Here is an 18539-nt window from a genome sequence, read left to right as displayed (position 1 = left end):
TACCATTGTCCTTTTATTGAAGATAAGTTAAATCTCAACATCAAATATTTTCCAGAATTTAAAAATATTTTATCAAATATTCTTTAAAATAGCAGTTTTTAAGATTTTAAAAGATCTTTGTTCATATATATTTTTAAAAAAATGCCTTATAATGAGTTACTCCTAATGCCAGAAACTTAGTGACACATCAGTAGTTTTTCCATATAATAAAAATATCTGTAAAAATGAATACTTTTTCTTTTATGAAATTAACAGAAAAGAAATATTTATGATAGATCAGAAGTGACTAGTGCAAAGCTTCCAAACAGATTGCATTGATTTAGATAGAAGATTCTCAATACTGAATTTGGAATATTAACAAAAGGTGTGCTACACCTTTGTAAAACTCCTTACAACTTCATAAACAAGGATTTTCCTTCCCTACTTAAAAATTACTTTCAATGAAAAATTCAGTAGAAATATTCATCTCCTTCCCCAGAGCCATCAGCGGATTCTCCAGATGTATCTTCTGAAGTGCAGTCATACTTCACTTTTATTGGCAGTTCCAGGTTCCAGGTAATACGTGTATGACAGGAAAGAGTCTGCGAAAATATGTAAAAATAATCAGTGACAGGAATAATTCTACTTGGGGAAATCCACTGATTCCAGTAGCACTTCAGAGTGTATGTGTATAGGCTGCAATCCTAAACTTACTTTCTTGGGAATGAATCTTACTGCATTTAGCAGGATTTACTTTGGCATAACCGTGTGTAGAATTGTCTAGTAAAATATTTGTATACATTCCTCCACTGATCCTAATGTCTTTACAAAATAGATTGGAATGATTATTACAGGGTCAATAGACTCAATTCACCTAACGAACTGATATTGCTCCAAAAGCTCATTTATTTTATAAAACAAACTATCTTGAGTACTGAAGTTTCCATACCTTTGAGGGATCACTATCACTATCAATCAAAACGGTGTAGTCAAATTCAAGTGCATTGCCACTTTCCTGGATAGGAAGGGAAAAAAGGTTGGAATGAAGAAGGGTGTAGAAGATAAGAATTGTATTTTAAACAGCGGCTTGTTAGCATTCAGGTACTGTGTGCATGCTGAGATCAATACCAGTTGTGTGTGCAGAATGGCTCATGTCCTTTGGATGTTTCCTGACATTTCAGTAAAACCATCTTTCTTTACACTGTCCATATCACTGAAGTTGTGCTCTAGATGTTCTGCCAAACCATTCCAAGTGGGCTGTGGTTTGGCAGCACTTGAACCCTGGAACATTCTGGTTTTTCCAGTTTTTGGCCAGAACAAAATCCAGAGTGTCTTATGGAACAAGTAGGGCAGGACTGATGCACTTCACCTTCCTCTTCCCTCCTTTTCCACATGGCCTGTGAGCTGGCACCATCAGTACCATCATCATTGGCCCCTTTCCGTGTCTCTTTATGTTACAGTTCAGGCTAAAAACATTGGCAGCTAAGGAAGGCCACCCTGGGGAGTTGGGGAGCAGGGGAACAGGTGGGTGAATATGATATGCTATTCTTGAAGCCAAGGACATTAGCAGTAGCTAGCCAACTGGCCCACCACCACCCCACACACCTTCCCAGTGTCGTCTTTACCTTACGTCCTCTTCACTGTCAATGTCCTCGGCTTTCTCTACTCCTCAAAATAATGTGTTTCAATTCAGAAACTGCCTGTAACTGGCTCTTGCACGCTGAAGTTGATTTGTGCACAGAACATTTTGTGCTTCTCTAGTACTAGCTTGGTTTACATATTAGATTAAGCCAGCATTTAAGCCATGATTTGCTTAAAATCATGGCTTAAAATGCCATGATTGTAAGCAATTAATCATTAATTAATATTGATTAATCACTAATAATTAATATTAATTTACACAATTAATAATCACATATGCACAAAGTATGTCCATAAGGCTAGGCTAAAACTCAGCAGACCACATTATAGTTTGGTGTTAAATCTGAACTAGGCCAGAGATTAATACAATGAAGCCAAAGTATCTAATAGGCCACAACTGTCTTTGTGGAAACTGAACTTATAATCTCTCAGCAACTCTTAACGTTTCCAGTTGCACAATTATACACATTTTTCATTTAGGCATTTATTTAACAGGAGCTTTCCCTGGGCTAGAACCTCCAGATGTGCTGGTGACAACCTCCTGTATCCCCAGGCTATATGGAAGCATGCCCATAGAGCACCATCACTGGGCTGGTTCAGGAAAACTGATGGTAGCAAGCAATGGAAAAGCAAAGTCTACGATTTGCTGCTGCCAGCCAAGACGTGAATCAACAAAAAAGGAGATAGGGGCAGAGGAAGTTACTCCTGGATCTTCCATTTCCATCTTGCCTTTTTCGCCGTCCTGTTCAGCATGGTATATACAGAAATTAGGAGGATAGGGACAAAAAATTGCTACGTTCACAACACAGTTGCAAATGTATGAACACAGCCATTTTTTGCCCTCTCCTCCTAATTTATGTATATACCATGCTGAACAGAACAACTTTATCATAGATTACCTATTTCTATTTTTTGTGTTTGTGCAACACACTGAGCCAAAAACTAAACATACAAATTCATTTTACCCAACGTGGTGGGCTAAAATGTGATTGTTGTTCAGTGTGTCATGTGAACGTAACTACTGGTTGAATAAATAGGCCTGTGGTTCTTAAGTATAGCCTTTTCTTGTCACTTACCCACTTCTTCATATCTTTGATCTCTGACATGACATAACCCACGTCTTCGCTTGAGTGCTCCCATGCAATGTAACTGCTGCCAATGCTGGCCACATTTTCAAGCTCTGCTGCAGATAATGGGTCTGCAAGAGATGGTTGGGGGGGGAGAAGGGGGGGAGAGAGGAATAAAGGAGACATTACTGCAAAGAGGCCGGCCTTATAGGAGTCAAGCTGGATTTGAGAGGGTTGTTACTTTTTTAGGCAAGCTCAAGGCCTTCTAATGTAGAGTCAAAAGGTAATTTTTTTAAAATATCAGCAAACATGATTAAATATTGTTTTTAAGAGGCAGAGGTGCTACAACTGATCTGCAAACACCTACCCATCCCTGTAATGAAATCGGAGGCACATCGTGGTTAGCATTCATGTCATCTCCAATAAGCATCTCCAATAAGTTAAGCTTGGTAAGTTTTACTCTTGCTTCAATTTTTTTGTAGCTTAGCACATTCTGCCAAACCAGGTCATTTGGTAAATTCATTGTTCAATATATTGTGTGACTCTAGAAACTGGTTAATTAGGTAACTAGATTAAACATGTTTTTAAAAAATGTAACTGCTTTTATCGTTCTTAAATTCTGGTTTCCATCCTCAAAGAAGTTTTAGTGAGGCACTGCAAATATGCTTTGTGCATGCATCTTCAGGCTGAGGATTCTCTTAGCCACTGAGAATGCAAAAAGAATACTAAATCTTAGCACCTGATTATCCCATAGTAAAATTTGACAGGGAAGAGATGAAGCACTGATACACATAGGCAGCTATACAGTAGTTAATGCAGAAGTGCTGAATTCACCTTCTTAGATCATTCAGGTAGAATGTTCTGGAGGATGTCTGAGAGCCATACAAAACATGGGGAGAGGCATACAGTCCTGGGTGCTCATGAGAGAGATTCCCTGCCAAGGATGTACCTTTAATTTTTATATATAAGTTGTAGTCGTCCTTCCTGCGTTGGGCTGCATCTTTGTTGTCTGTGCAACTGGCTTCAATCATCGGCTTAGGCTTTTCCTTCAGGTAGAATACAGTTGCAAGGCATCTTCCTAGGTTTTGCTTTAAAACAAAACAAAACAACATATGGGGCTATTTTCTTCCAAACTTCCTTGCTACCTTGTCCTTATCTAGATCCAACAGCAGATTGTGGGGAAAAAAAACTGTTTACAGAATGGACAATGCCACTTCTAAGGTGGAGAACCACTTAGGGGCAATGTAAGTGATTGTTGTGAAAGTTGGCAGAGAAAAAAGGATCAATATTTATATTATCACTGTTCTGACCCAGAAGACCTTTTCACTGCTATTTTCTAAAACACACCAGAAATCAAGGGCAGTGAGAAAATGACCCCATCCAAAGTTCTTATTCAGGTTTGCAAAATAGCCATTGATTTACTGAACTATCAGGTTCCAGATCACTCTTAAGAGCACCACTGATTTTCCCACCTGGGATAAATTGTTCTCTGCTGTAGGTATAGAAACTCCTGCCAGGGGTAAAAGGGTGGTTCAATTTGCACTTTATATCTTCCAAGAAGATGTCAAAGATAGCGGAAAATTCAAGCATAATGTAGTGGGAAAGAAAGCCAAAGACCAGTTTTGTCAGAGATAGATACATGGAAAGGAAGGTAAGCCTTCATGGGGTTAAAACCTACACCTTCTCCACCTGCTAGCCAATATTTCAGGGCAGCAAATACTGCTAGAACAGTATCCCCACAGCCATCTAACAGGAGGCATCTCACTAGGTATAAATCACTGCAGCAGTGGGGGGCAATGTTAAGCTAGTTCTTCCTAGATCTTTATATAGCCCACAGCCCCCGCTTTGCTGGCTGCCTCAGGGCCCAGTGGAGTGAGGGCATCTGCTAGCATGGGGTGAGGTATCATCAGTATGCTAATGATACCCAGCTTCACATCTCTGCCCCTGGCTGACCAAATGATTCAGTGGAGGTTCGGCCTTAGTGTCTGGAGGATGTGGGAATCTGGATGGGGAGGGATAGGCTGCAGCTCAGTCCTAGAAATACTGAGTGGCTCTGGGTGTTACAGTCCCTTGGATACAAGGATTTGCCATCTCTTGTTCTGGATGAGGTTGTACTGTCCCAAACTGAACTGGGGCCCATTCTGGGTGGCCTCCTGGACTAGTGGCTCCTATTTAAGGAACAGCTGGCAGCCATGGCCAGGAAGGCTTTTGTACAACTTCATCTTACATACTGTTTCCTGGACCCAAAGTCTCTGCTCAGAATCACACATGACTCAGTCACCTCTCAAATGGATGATTGCAATCTGCTGTACATGGGGCTGCCCTTGAAGAGCACCTGGAACCGTCAGTTGGTGCAGAATGCCTTGGTGCAGACAACTATGAATACGTCTCAGTGTGGGCATGTTATACCTCTGCTCCATGAGCTGCATTGCTTGCCAGGATGCTTCTGATTCCATATAGTGGTTGCCATGTATAAAGACTTTCATGGTAAAGGGCTAGGTTGTGGGACCACCTCTCCCCACTTGTTTCTACTCGTCCCATTAGATCCAGCAGAAGGTCCTATCATTAAAAATGCCATCTTGTGGGATCCTGCCCTGTGGAATACTGGCCCCTTGAGATTATTTGCCCAACCCTGTCAGCTTTTCAGAAGGCCTTTAAGACATATTCCCAAGCATGGGGGTGGAGTGGGGGTGAAAACCTGTGTTGTACTACGTTGTTTAGATGGGTTCGGTCTCGCAGCTGCTGCATGTGTTGTTGTGTTTTATACCATGTTTTGCATTGCTTTTACACTCTGTAAGCTGCCCAGAGTTGCTATATGAGATGTGTAGCTATATAAACTGAATGAATGAATGAATGAATGGACTTTCTTCAGCTATACAATAAGGAGCCCACTGCATCCAAGCACTGTACAGAATTTGTTAGATAAGGTGCTGAAGAAGGAAGACAGGCTATCAGGCTTCTACTGTATTGATGCCAGGAAAAAATTCTGTTACAGAAATAGCTAAGTAGAACATTCCACTTACCCCAGTTTGAACGTGTTTTGTAGAAAATTGCAGGGAGTACTTATGCCCAACTCCTGGGATAGTCTGCAAGACAAATAAGCTAAAGTTACGCTTTACAATACTTATGACACACACAGAACAAACACCCCTTAAAGCAGCAGATCATTAAAATACTAGGTAGTGTTTATGCAGTATTCTGCTGTTGGGGTGCTGCTTTTCTGTCATTTCAGTAATCTTAGCAAAAATGTATGCAGTCGGGATGTAATGAGTCTTCATACCTATCATTCTAAAAACAGAAATATTTCAATATTCTCAAACAGGTCATGCATTAATCTTATAATTAAGTTTGAAGTTGAATATTTAACATAAGCATTTACTTTCTATGTAATGAAGACCCATACTGTACTTGTTCCCTACCGGTCTTTCCTTCTGAAAATGCCTGGGCACTTTGTATTCAAGGAAGTGATCTCGTTTTTATTGTTAAATCTCTATCCTTAATTTCATAACTCCTATTTTAGGCAGATGTGTGTTCTGCAATGCAAGACATGTGGGATTGTATTTAAACAATGCTTCTGTGTAGATAAACCTTTCTATTTTGTTACAGTGTAAATATACACATGTCCATTCAAAAAAATTAAATATTTTTTTTGCTTTCCGGGGGAGCTATGAAGAACTGAAGACAGCTCTGTGAAAGCGGAGCCAATGACTGCTCTAATACCTTAAAAGTAGTTAATAAGCAATTTCCAAAACTGATTAGAAAGTGAGGTTTGCAAACTTAGTGTCCTTTAAAAGTCTCTGCCGTGGTTGCGAGCAAGATGGCTAATCCCCTTTGTCTCCTGGTGTTCAAACCCATAGAAAACTGCTGTCCTGCAGTCTCCTTCAAGGAGCAGTCATCTGGAGCACATGTGGATGATCTCCCATCCTCTCCTTATTTGCAGAGGTTCCAAGGAACCAATCTATTCACTGGTTCCTTGTTTACATCCTTAACCAAATAATGTGTTTGTAGCAATTTCTTGCTTTACAGATCGTAAATGTCTGCATGATACCAAGAGAAAATCTCTTTTCTTGTCTGCATTATTACAATCTCTGTTATCTGAGAGATGTATAATGAATGCACTTTGTTACCCTTAATCAGTCTCATAACAGTAGAATGTATGATTCAGTCAAAATTAAGCATACTTATGATGCTTTGTCTTCAAGGGAAATGCATATTTGTTTACATGAAAGTTTAAGCTGCAATGTCATTTTGCTTATATATGCTTGTTTGATATACTAGTTTGTTTTAAGAAAATTCTAACTATCAGTTAAACAAAAAAATAAGAGAAGTAAAGTAGTCAGATCTTGCTCAAAATTCCTTTCTTCTCCTATCATCTGTAATAAAATATACTTACCTGTTCAAAGTTAGCAAAGGCTGTCAAGTATATCAGTGTTGTGGCATTAATTAGAATAGGCTGAAATGAAATGTATAACTTGTGTAGAATATTTTGAATCTTTATAAGTTCCATTTTCATTTCATATTCCCGGTTCTTGTGCTGGAAGCAGCTAATAATCAATATCCACATAATATGTTAAGAGGAGTAATAAATGTTACCCTGTGCTCTATGAGAGAGAGCCAGTTTGGTCTAGTGGTTAAGGCACCGAGCTAGAAACCAGGAGACTGAGAGTTCTAGTCCCACCTTAGGCATGAAAGCCGGCTGGGTGACCTTGGGCCAGTCACTCTCTCTCAGCCCAACTCACCTCGCAGGGTGGTTGTTGTGGGGGAAATAGGAAGAGGAAGGAGAATTAGGTATGTTTGCTGCCTTGAGTTATATATAAAAACAAGATGCAATAAAAATATTATAATAATAATAGTCTTAAGAAGTAATGAAACTTCTTTTTATCATCTAATACTGGACCAAGTTTTGATGTAATGTTAAATTCAATTTTAACACTATGGACTCCTTTCTCTGTCTCTGTATAGCTATGAAGAAGAGATTTGGCATTCATTTATGAAAAACACTGGGTAGAATTTTGCTTAGGTTGAACTATGATTTAAGGAAGTAAGTCACTCTGTTTCAACCCATAGTTTGAAATTGCTTGTTTCAAAACCTCAACATTTCCCCGGCCAGACATTTCCAGATGCTGCTGGATTACAGCCTTCATAATTGTCCATCCTTACTCATGCCAGTTTGAGGTTGTAAGTATTTGGAGATCTTAGACAGGAGATCTTTTTGTGGCTCATACATAAAGCAAACTGTGGTTAATAAAAAAACAAAGCAAAACTATCTAAACTCACAGCTGCATTAGAAGAAGGGGGCTCATGTAAAGCTTAGGGTTGGTTTAGCGTTACAGTATCATCAAATATAGGCAAGACCTGTTAATATTTTACTTTACAAGATTTAGTGGCAAGGGGAAGCAGCTATCTCCAACTGTTTATTTTCCTGATTATCCATAATGAGAAAGGCATCTGCATACACAGATTGTGGTCTTCCAAAATCAGCAGATCAGAATATAATGTTAAGCAAAATTAAGGTTATATTTTGATTCAGCATTGGGTAACAGCCAGCGTGGAATATTTTAGATGCTAGATGTGAGATTAAATGGAAATGTTAGGAAACAATTGCAATCCTGGGCAGGTTCCTATTCTTGTTGACCAAGGGAAAAAAAACAGCAGGTCTTAACTTCTCATAATCATTCTTTCAAAGCCATTAAGGAATCACTAGTTCAGCAGGCAACCTTCAACCACAGAAAGGCAGTAATGAATTTTAATTATGCAAAATTGGCTGGCTATCTGGAGAATGGAAGTGCAAACAACTCACTGACTTTTATATTAAAAACCATATAACATCTTGGAAACATACACTTGGAAGCGAGTTATTCAGGCCACTGAATCTAGCTCCTTTGCTCAGCGCAGGAAGCCAGATTAATCCCAGCGTGATGGCTATCTAGCATTCTTGAGCATCCCTGTAGAAGGGAAGCCTAATACTACTTATATTCCACTGTCAAATTGCTCTGTCAGAAAGATTTTTCTAAGATTGCATCAGACTCTGCTTTCCTGTAAGAAAACCACTATTCTATGTCCTGCACTCTGGAATTAGAGAAGTCTTCACCATCTAGGGGGCATCCTTTCAGATATTTGAAGAGTATAATCCTATCTCCCTCATGCTGAGAACCGGCTTTTTCAGTGGGAGCCCCCAACTTTGGAAAGTCATCTCTAGACAAATATTCCTGGTACTGCCCTTACTGTGTTTTCTGGAGCCAGGCAAAGACACGTTTATTCTCCCAGGCCTTTTAATGATGTTAATCTGGCTATGTTTTTAAAACATTTTTATTGCTGCTGCTTTTACTTTCTGTTATTGTTCAATGTTGATCTTGCTAATTTTATTTTGGATGTTGCATTTGATTTTTTAAAAAATGTTTTAATGTATGTTAATTGCTTTAACCCATTGTTTTAATCATAAATGTAATGTGGGGGAGATGGGCAGTGATAAAATATAATAAATAAATAAATAAAATTTTCAATTGTAAACAGTTTCTTTTAATGGGAAAGAGTATAGAAATATTTTAAATAAATAGCCCTCCCTCAACTGTCTTTTCTCAAGGCTAAACAATTTCTTCAATCTCTGTTTATAGGATTTATTTTCTTGTCTCTTGATCATCTTCAATACTCTTTTCTTAGCCTGATCCAAATTTCTCAGAATCCTTCCTAAAATGCAGTACTAGATCCAGACACAGTGTTTCAGATTCCATTCTGACCAAAGGAGAATGATTAGTTTTCATTACTAAACTTCAGTTGATGCAGCCTAAGACTGAAAATACTGAAGAGTGGACTCAAGACTGATGACTGTGGTACCTCATTCATTGAAGCAAAAATGGTATTCAGCGACCATGTTCCTATCAATCTCAAGCTTCAATCCTGTTCTTTCATACAGCTATTCACAATTGTAGGGTCCCCATCCCTGCTTTAATGTGATACTCCTGTTCTGTATTCCAAAAAAGCAGCCACAAGTACAAGAGTTGCCTTTGAAAATTAAAAATGTAAAGATACTCTCAAGTTGAGCTGGCTTCCTGGTGACCACATCCATGAATTTTATTGACAGTGTTACTGAAAGCCTTCTTCCAGGATATTTTTTTCAACTTCTCAATCTAGTCTAAACCCTAGAATTTCTATATGGTTTCCCACCCAAGTATAACCATGCTTAGCTTCAGGGAACAGCCAAGGAAATGGACAGTGGCAGTTCAATGGGTTTGGCTTATGCAATCAGATTTCCTCACAGTGGAAACAATCAAGGGAAACCCTGCCTAGATCCAGCCCAAGAGAGGTCATAGAAGAATGCAGAATTAGTCGTTTGCAGCAAAAACAATCCAAGGCCTTGTGTCTACTTAAACATTAACACTTTAATATGGCATGAGATTTTGGATGTGTAACCAAAAAATAACTTCTTTAAATACATGACATGAGTTGAATAGTATTGTGAATAATATTTTGGAGAGCCCAAAATCTCTTTCTGGTCAGCGAGGAAACAACCATAAAGCATGGCTCAGCAAACACACATCCACCAAGTTTTTCGATGCCAAGCAGATATAAAAGGTACAGAACCTTTGTAGTTTGCAACAATTTATACAGAACTGGCATCAAAGAAGCAGCTGAGACTCAGCAGGCACTTTGAACACATGAAATTGTAGTGCATTTACTTTTTGTTTTAAATCGAGGAATGGCATTTTCTTTAGAAGAATAACTTCAGTGCACATTGCATTCAAAAGCACACTTCCGATGAAATGGAAATGTTAACAAATATTCCACTTCAGTTCTGGCCAGAGATTGTTTACCCTTAACTTTTCTTCTGCTGTAAACACCTCTGTAACGTAAGAGGTAAAAAGAAAATATTTCAAGATCTTTGCTGTCTGCTTAAAAAATGTTTCTTCAGAGAGTGCATTTAACATTGTGCAGGTTAGTGCAAAACAAGAATAGATAACACAAGCAGAAATTAGAACCTGAAGGAGATTTTAGAGGCAGCATTTCTTAACCCTTCAGCAAAGGATTGTTACCTTGTCATGGTGCTGGAGCTTGAGCAGCTCAATGATGCCATGAGCTAAACCGTGAAGGGCCACCCAAGACGGGAAGGTCATGACAGAGAGGTCAGACTAAATGTGATCCCTGGAGAAGGTAATGGCAACCCACCCCAGTATTCTTGCCGTGAAAACTAAATGGATCAGTACAACCAGAGATATGTCGGTATACCATCGGAAGATGAGACCCCCAGGTCGGAAGATGGTCAAAATGCTACTGGGGAGGAACAGAGGATGAGTTCAACTAGCCCCAGACGTGATGACGCAGCTAGCTCAAAGCCGAAAGGACGGCTAGCGGCCAATGGTGCTGGTGGTGAACGGCAAATCCGATGTTCTAAGGATCAACACACCATTGGAACCTGGACTGTAAGATCTATGAGCCAGGGCAAATTGGATGTGGTTATTGGTGAGATGTCAAGATTAAAGATAGACATTTTGGGTGTCAGTGAACTGAAATGGACTGGAATGGGCCACTTCACATCAAATGACCACCAGATCTACTACTGTGGACAAGAGGACCACAGAAGAAATGGAGTAGCCTTCATAATTAATAGTCAAGTGGCTAAAGCAGTGCTTGGATACAACCCAAAAAATGACAAAATGATCTCAATTCGAATTCAGGGCAAGCCATCTAACATCACAGTGATCCAAATATACACCCCAACCACAGATGCTGAAGAAGCTGAAGTAGAGCAGTTCTATGAGGATCTGCAGCACCTACTGGACAACACGCCTAAAAGAGATGTTATTTTCATCACGGGAAACTGGAATGCTAAGGTGGGCAGTCAAATGACACCTGGAATTACAGGTAAGCATGGCCTGGGAGAACAAAACGAAGCAGGACATAGGCTGATAGAATTTTGCCAAGACAACTCACTCTGCATAACAAACACTCGCTTCCAACAACCTAAGAGACGGCTTTATACATGGACTTCACCAGATGGACAACACCGAAATCAGATTGACTACATCCTTTGCAGCCAAAGGTGGCGGACATCTATACAGTTGGTAAAAACAAGACCTGGAGCTGACTGCCGTTCAGATCACGAACTTCTTCTTGCACAATTTAGGATCAGACTAAAGAGATAGGGAAGACCCACAGATCAGCTAGATATGAGCTCACTGATATTCCTAAGGAATAGGCAGTGGAGGTGAAGAATAGATTTAAGGGACTGGACTTAGTAGATAGGGTCCTGGAAGAACTATGGACAGAAGTTTGCGACATTGTTCAGGAGGCGGCAACAAAATACATCCCAAAGAAAGAGAAAACCAAGAAGGCAAAATGGCTGTCTGCTGAGACACTAGAAGTAGCCCAAGAAAGAAGGAAAGCAAAAGGCAACAGTGATAGGGGGAGATATGCCCAATTAAATGCAAAATTCCAGAGGTTAGCCAGAAGAGATAAGGAATTATTTTTAAACAAGCAATGCGCAGAAGCGGAAGAAGACAATAGAATAGGAAGGACAAGAGACCTCTTCCAGAAAATTAGAAACATCGGAGGTAAATTCCAGGCAAAAATGGGTATGATCAAAAACAAAGATGGCAAGGACCTAACAGAAGAAGAAGAAGAGATCAAGAAAAGGTGGCAAGAATATACAGAAGACCTGTATAGGAAGGATAACAATATTGGGGATAGCTTTGATGTTGTGGTCAGTGAGCTAGAGCCAGACATCCTGAAGAGTGAGGTTGAGTGGGCCTTAAGAAGCATTGCTAATAACAAGGCACCAGGACACGACAGCATCCCAGCTAAACTGTTCAAAATCTTGCAAGATGATGCTGTCAAGGTAATGCATGCTATATGCCAGCAAATTCGGAAAACACAAGAATGGCCATCAGATTGGAAAAAATCAACTTATATCCCCATACCAAAAAAGGGGAACACTAAAGAATGTTCAAACTATCGAACAGTGGCACTCATTTTGCATGCCAGTAAGGTAATGCTCAAGATCCTGCAGGTAGACTTCAGCAATTCATGGAGTGAGAATTGCCAGATGTACAAGCTGGGTTTAGAAAAGGCGGAGGAACTAGGGACCAAATTGCCAATATCCGCTGGATAATGGAAAAAGCCAGGGAGTTTCAGAAAAACATCTATTTCTGTTTTATTGACTATTCTAAAGCCTTTGACTGTGTGGACCATAACAAATTGTGGCAAGTTCTTAGTGGTATGGGGATACCAAGTCATCTTGTCTGCCTCCTGAAGAATCTGTATAACGACCAAGTAGCAACAGTAAGAACAGACCACGGAACAACGGACTGGTTTAAGATTGGGAAAGGAGTACGGCAGGGCTGTATACTCTCACCCTACCTATTCAGCTTGTATGCAGAACACATCATGTGACAAGCTGGGCTTGAGGAATCCAAGGCTGGAGTTAAAATCGCTGGAAGAAACATTAACAATCTCAGATATGCAGATGATACCACTTTGATGGCTGAAAGCGAAGAGGAACTGAGGAGCCTTATGATGAAGGTGAAAGAAGAAAGTGCAAAAGCTGGCTTGCAGCTAAACCTCAAAAAAACCAAGATTATGGCAACCAGCTTGATTGATAACTGGCAAATAGAGGGAGAAAATGTAGAAGCAGTGAAAGACTTTGTATTTCTAGGTGCAAAGATTACTGCAGATGCTGACTGCAGTCAGGAAATCAGAAGACGCTTAATCCTTGGGAGAAGAGCAATGACAAATCTCGATAAAATAGTTAAGAGCAGAGACATCACACTGACAACAAAGGCCCGCATAGTTAAAGCAATGGTGTTCCCCATAGTAACATATGGCTGTGAGAGCTGGACCATAAGGAAGGCTGAGAGAAGGAAGATAGATGCTTTTGAACTGTGGTGTTGGAGGAAAATTCTGAGAGTGCCTTGGACTGCAAGAAGATCAAACCTGTCCAACCTCCAGGAAATAAAGCCAGACTGCTCACTTGAGGGAATGATATTAAAGGCAAAACTGAAATACTTTGGCCACATAATGAGAAGACAGGACAGCCTGGAGAAGATGTTGATGCTAGGGAGAGTGGAAGGCAAAAGGAAGAGGGGCTGACCAAGGGCAAGATGGATGGATGATATTCTAGAGGTGATGGACTTGTCCCTGGGGGAGCTGGGGGTGTTGACGACTGACAGGAAGCTCTGGCGTGGGCTGGTCCATGAAGTCACGAAGAGTCGGAAGCGACTAAACGAATAAACAACAACAATTTCTTAACCATCTGGATTACGTCTGCAATGCAGACTTTGATATTTTCACAAAGCTGGATATGAAGGGTAAGGAGCTATAACTATAAAATTCACAATTATTTTTCTGGTTATAGTCATACTGCATTAACCCATAATGAAGTTTGCTTGGTTGGGGCTTGATATATTTTTTAACCCAAGGAGTAACAGTTTAAACCATGATTAAACAAACCATAGCTTACTACTATGGGTGAACCTACATGTCCTCCCTCCCACTTTCAAATTACAACATTTCTGGGAGATTTAAGAAAGACTAGGGACAGTCTGATTCATGTTGACTTCACAATATTGCTTACTTGTGGTTTGCTGAATAATCACAATGTGTAAACCTAGATAACAGTCTCATGTGTGGGACAGATTTGCTGTGCCCTGCCTCTTACTGGTAGTGATCTATGTTTATGGAATCCTGTGGAGGAAAAGTGCTGTTTTATTCTGCTTCTAGAGAAAAACATTTTCCCCTGGACAGAATGGAGAAAGAATAAGCCCCTGTGTTAATTATATTCCCACAAACCAAGTTTATGGGAATAACTTGGTTACAAATGCTTAAAGTTTAATGATATCCCCTCTGTTCCAACTATTGTTTAATCAACATGAGGAAGAAAAAAATATGTGACTTCCTGGCTGGAAAGCTAGTCACACTATTCAGTCTTCCCCAATTTAGTGCCTTCTAGATGTGTCAGACCAGTGCTTCTCAGCCTCAGCAATTTTAAGATGTGTGGACTTTAACTCTCAGAATTCCCCAGCCAGCATTCTGTTAGACTAACTGTGTTAGTTAGATTACAACTCCTTTTGGCCAAGGGAGCTGGAAATTCTGGAGTTCAAAATGTTGGGAAGAGTTCAAATAGGGTGACCAACCAGGTTTGAACCCAGATTTAAGAACTGGGTGATCTAGCTTAATGAGCTGTGGGAATTGGCCCTAAAGTGGCTCTTCTAGAGCTTGTAGTGATTCACCTAAAAATCTGTGGTAAAAACCACTCATTTAGGATTAAAATAAACATGGTCACACAATCCCATAGAGCCAGCAGTATTACCAATGCTTGGGAGGAGCAAAGGTCTCAGGGATGAAGCTCACACAGGAAGGAAGTGCTATCGGATTTTGCTTCTTGCTTCTGGACCAAAGAGAGTAGGCCTTCTCTCACAAGCTCATGGTGGCTTATTCCATTGGGGAGCAGTAAAGGCTGCTGTCTGGTTTAGATAATCTTAAGATTTTATCTGATTCTCTAGAGCAGTGTTTCTCAACCTTGGCTACTTGAAGATGTCTGGACTTCAACTCCCAGAATTCCTAGAATTCTGGGCGTTGAAGTCCAGGCATCTTCAAGTTGCCAAGGTTGAGAAACACTGCTCTAGACTGCTTGGTGGGAAGGCAGTAAGAAATAACCACCCCACCTGTCTTCTTACTGCTAATCTGCTGAAAGCAAGACTGGACCAATATTTGAAAGTTATCTGGACGTGGCTTTTCCAGTTAAATGGGGGAGGGTTTTTTGCAAGAGCATCAACATAATTATTTTATTTATTTAATTAAATTTGTTGGCTGCCCAACTCCAGTGGACTCTGGGCAGGGTACAAAACTAGGGAAAATGTTTAAAAAATTATGTGGTTTCTCATATCACTTTACCTCTTGATGGTAATTTATACAGTAAATTACTGCAATCTCTGCTATATTGTGTTAAATTGGTATGTTTATTCCATTTTGATTTTATTTTTGTTTACAGTATTAGTCACATTTAGGGTTTCCCTTAAAAGCTAAAAATGGGGCCCAGGTTCTAATCAATGCATGATTTTCATCAGATGACAAAGTCTCTAACTCTCATGAAATACTTTTTCTGCCTTAGCCACATTCATTTCCAAGCATTATCATTTGCAAAAATGAGTTTAATGAAAGGACATCACAGTGTTTTTCATACAAGAGCTCAGTTATTTGAATTAAGCAGATGTGCTACTCTCTCCCCATCACCCATGCCCACTCCCCATTTGCAAGAATGTGTTGCTTAAGATTTGCAAATGAAAAGTCAAACAAAGGCATTCAAGTACCTCACTGATGGGCGGGTACAATCCTTATTTATTTTTCAAACTTCTATTACTGCCCATCTCCCCCAAGAAAGGGGGACTCTGGGCAGTTACAATAAAACCAGAACTAAAATCATAAAATATAAATTACAATAAATACACCAATAAATAAGAATCAGATAAATACCAAACCCAAGGGGCAACCTTCTTATTCAGTGGGAAGGATCTATAGTGCTAGCCACCCCCAAGATGAGCTATTACCTCTCCCACCCCAAGAGAGGTGGCAGAACCAGGTTTTCAAGTTCTTCTGGAAGGCCAGGAACATAGGAGCCTGCCTTACCTCCGGGGGCAGAATATTCCACAGGGCCGGTGCCACTGCAGAGAAGGCATGCCTCCTGGACCCCGCCAGGTGGAATTCTCTAACTGGTGGGATTTGCAGCATGCCCTCTCTGCATGACCGGGTGGGACGGGTCGATGTTGAGGGGATGAGATGGTCCCTCAGTGTCCCTTATCAAGGGCACTCTGCATTCTCTCACTAGTGGATTCAGCAAGTCACTCACCCCATGGATGTCTTATATATTAAGGGAAGCTGGATTGGAAGAAGATGAACTTGGTTTTAAAACTGGAGGAACAAACAGCAATAACCTGTGGTATGCTGAAGATACTACCTGGATATCTCAAAATGCAAAGGATCTGCAAGCTCTAGTAATAAAAGTCAAGGAGCACAGTGAAAAAACGGGACTAAAATTAAATATAACGAGGACCAAGCTAATGACAACAGATAGAACAACCAGCCTTAGAACCGACAATGAAAATATCAAAGTGGTGGATAGCTTCTGCCTTTTAGGATCAACCATCAACAGTAAAGGAACAAGCAGTCAAGAAATATGCCATAGACTAGCACTTGGCAGAGCAGCCATGAAGGCCTTGGAAAAGATATTCAGATGCCACAGCGTGCTTGTACTTTACCTACAAAGATCAGAATCGTGCAAGCAATGGTATTTCCTGTGACACCCTAACCCCATGGAAGTGAAAGTTGGACTTCGAAGAAGCAGGATAGGAAGGGTATTGATGCTTTTGAACTGTGGCATTGGAGAAGTTCCTGAGAATACTCTGGACAGCTAAGAAAACAAATGGATCCTGAGCTACGTATATTCTCTTCTATTGGTAAAGCAAATGGATCATTGAGCCAATCATCCCAGACTCTAATGCTGGGAAGGGTGAAAAGAAAGAGAAGAGGATGACCAGCAGCAAGGTGGATGGACTCAATTATAGTGGCAATGAGTGCACTGTTGGAAGACCAGAAAGACCAAGTTAGGGACAGATCATCATGGAGAAAATCTATCTATGTGGTCACTAGGAGTCAACACCAACTTGATGGCACATAATCAATCACATCTTCTCACTTGAAGACTCTTCTTTAACAAGCTCCCTCAAGGAGTCCAGAGAGTGAACTCATTCTTCCTTTTCAGTGGCTTGGTGTTGGAGGGGCTATCAGTTAGCTGGTACTGGTTCAGCCTCAGCCATACCTTCCCAAGGTGATAGCCCACCCACCTCGTGTGTGGGACTGCAACTCCCACAATTCCTCAGGGCATCAGCTTGGCAGACTAGCCTTTCTGGAAGAGAAGTTTGCGCCTGGCTAGCCGGATGTCGGCAAACTCTACACAGAATTCTACCAATGAACGAATTCAAAGGCTTGCTGTTCGGAGGGACTGCGGAGTGGGAGGGGGGCAGAGGGGTTTTAAAAAACAAGCTTTCATAGGGATGACAGTCTAACTAGTTTGTACGCTGCCTCTAATTCAGAGCCGAGCAAAGCTGGCACCTTTGTTTTCCTTGCAAATTTCTCGAAGCCAGACTTTAAGAGATATCATAAATCGCTTTCCGCAGACCCCTCTCGCAATTCTGGCGGGGCCGAAAAAGCCAACAGGCATTGTAGGGGGAGAAACTGGATGCAGCCAGTGGGAAACACAGAGAGCATTCCTTCCCCGCAGACGTCGGACCCAAGGCCGGACCTTAGAATCCTTCCTTACCTTGACCGAGGCCTTCCGGACGTGCACAAGGGTCCGGAGAAAGCTGGGCGAGCCCAGATTGTAGTTGAGATAGTGGACGGCCGTCTGGGCGACCCGCGTGACTTGAGAGCTAGAGGGATCGAGTGTCCCCGAGGAAAGCGGCAGCAGCTGCTCTTTCCAGACCAACTTGGGCTGCAGCAGGTCGCGGCCGTAGCTCCCTTGAGCCGAGGAGAGCGCGGGCAGCAGCAGCAGAAGGACCGCCAGCATCCGATCCATCCTGACGCTGAGGCAAGGATGAGGGCTAGCGCGGACCTGGAGCAAGGGTGAGGGCTGGCGCGGGCGCCACCCAGATTCAAGTAGCGCCCCAGGCGCTCGGCCCCTCCCTGGCCAGCCTCCAGCCCCGGCGGGGAGGTGCCCTTCTGGGCAGCGCCCACTCCTTCCTTTCTCCCTTCGCTGTTCCTGCGCTCCTTTCGCAGACGTTACCCCGAGCCAGACCGAGGCCGGCCCTCCGCCCACGGGCGCCCACCCCCGCCCTTTCCCCAAGAATGGAGAAGTCCGGATGAGGA

General features: G+C 41.4%; 1 protein-coding gene across 1 annotated transcript; it reads right to left on the bottom strand.

Moving 5' to 3' along the window:
* RARRES1 (retinoic acid receptor responder 1) lies at window positions 1–18308 on the bottom strand. Its single transcript, XM_063306517.1, has 6 exons — window positions 17995–18308; window positions 5711–5773; window positions 3637–3775; window positions 2697–2818; window positions 929–994; window positions 1–581 (listed from the first exon to the last, which is right to left on the bottom strand). The coding sequence occupies exons 1-6, from the start codon at window positions 18247–18249 to the stop codon at window positions 450–452; spliced, it is 777 nt and encodes a 258-aa protein (XP_063162587.1). The 5' UTR covers window positions 18250–18308; the 3' UTR covers window positions 1–449.
* Window positions 18309–18539: the final 231 nt, after the last annotated feature.

The sequence above is a fragment of the Candoia aspera genome, chromosome 6 (genome assembly GCF_035149785.1).
Source record: "Candoia aspera isolate rCanAsp1 chromosome 6, rCanAsp1.hap2, whole genome shotgun sequence".
Taxonomy (NCBI): Eukaryota; Metazoa; Chordata; class Lepidosauria; order Squamata; family Boidae; genus Candoia; species Candoia aspera.
Note: the sequence above shows the minus strand (reverse complement) of the source record. Positions and strands in the feature narration are given on the sequence as shown.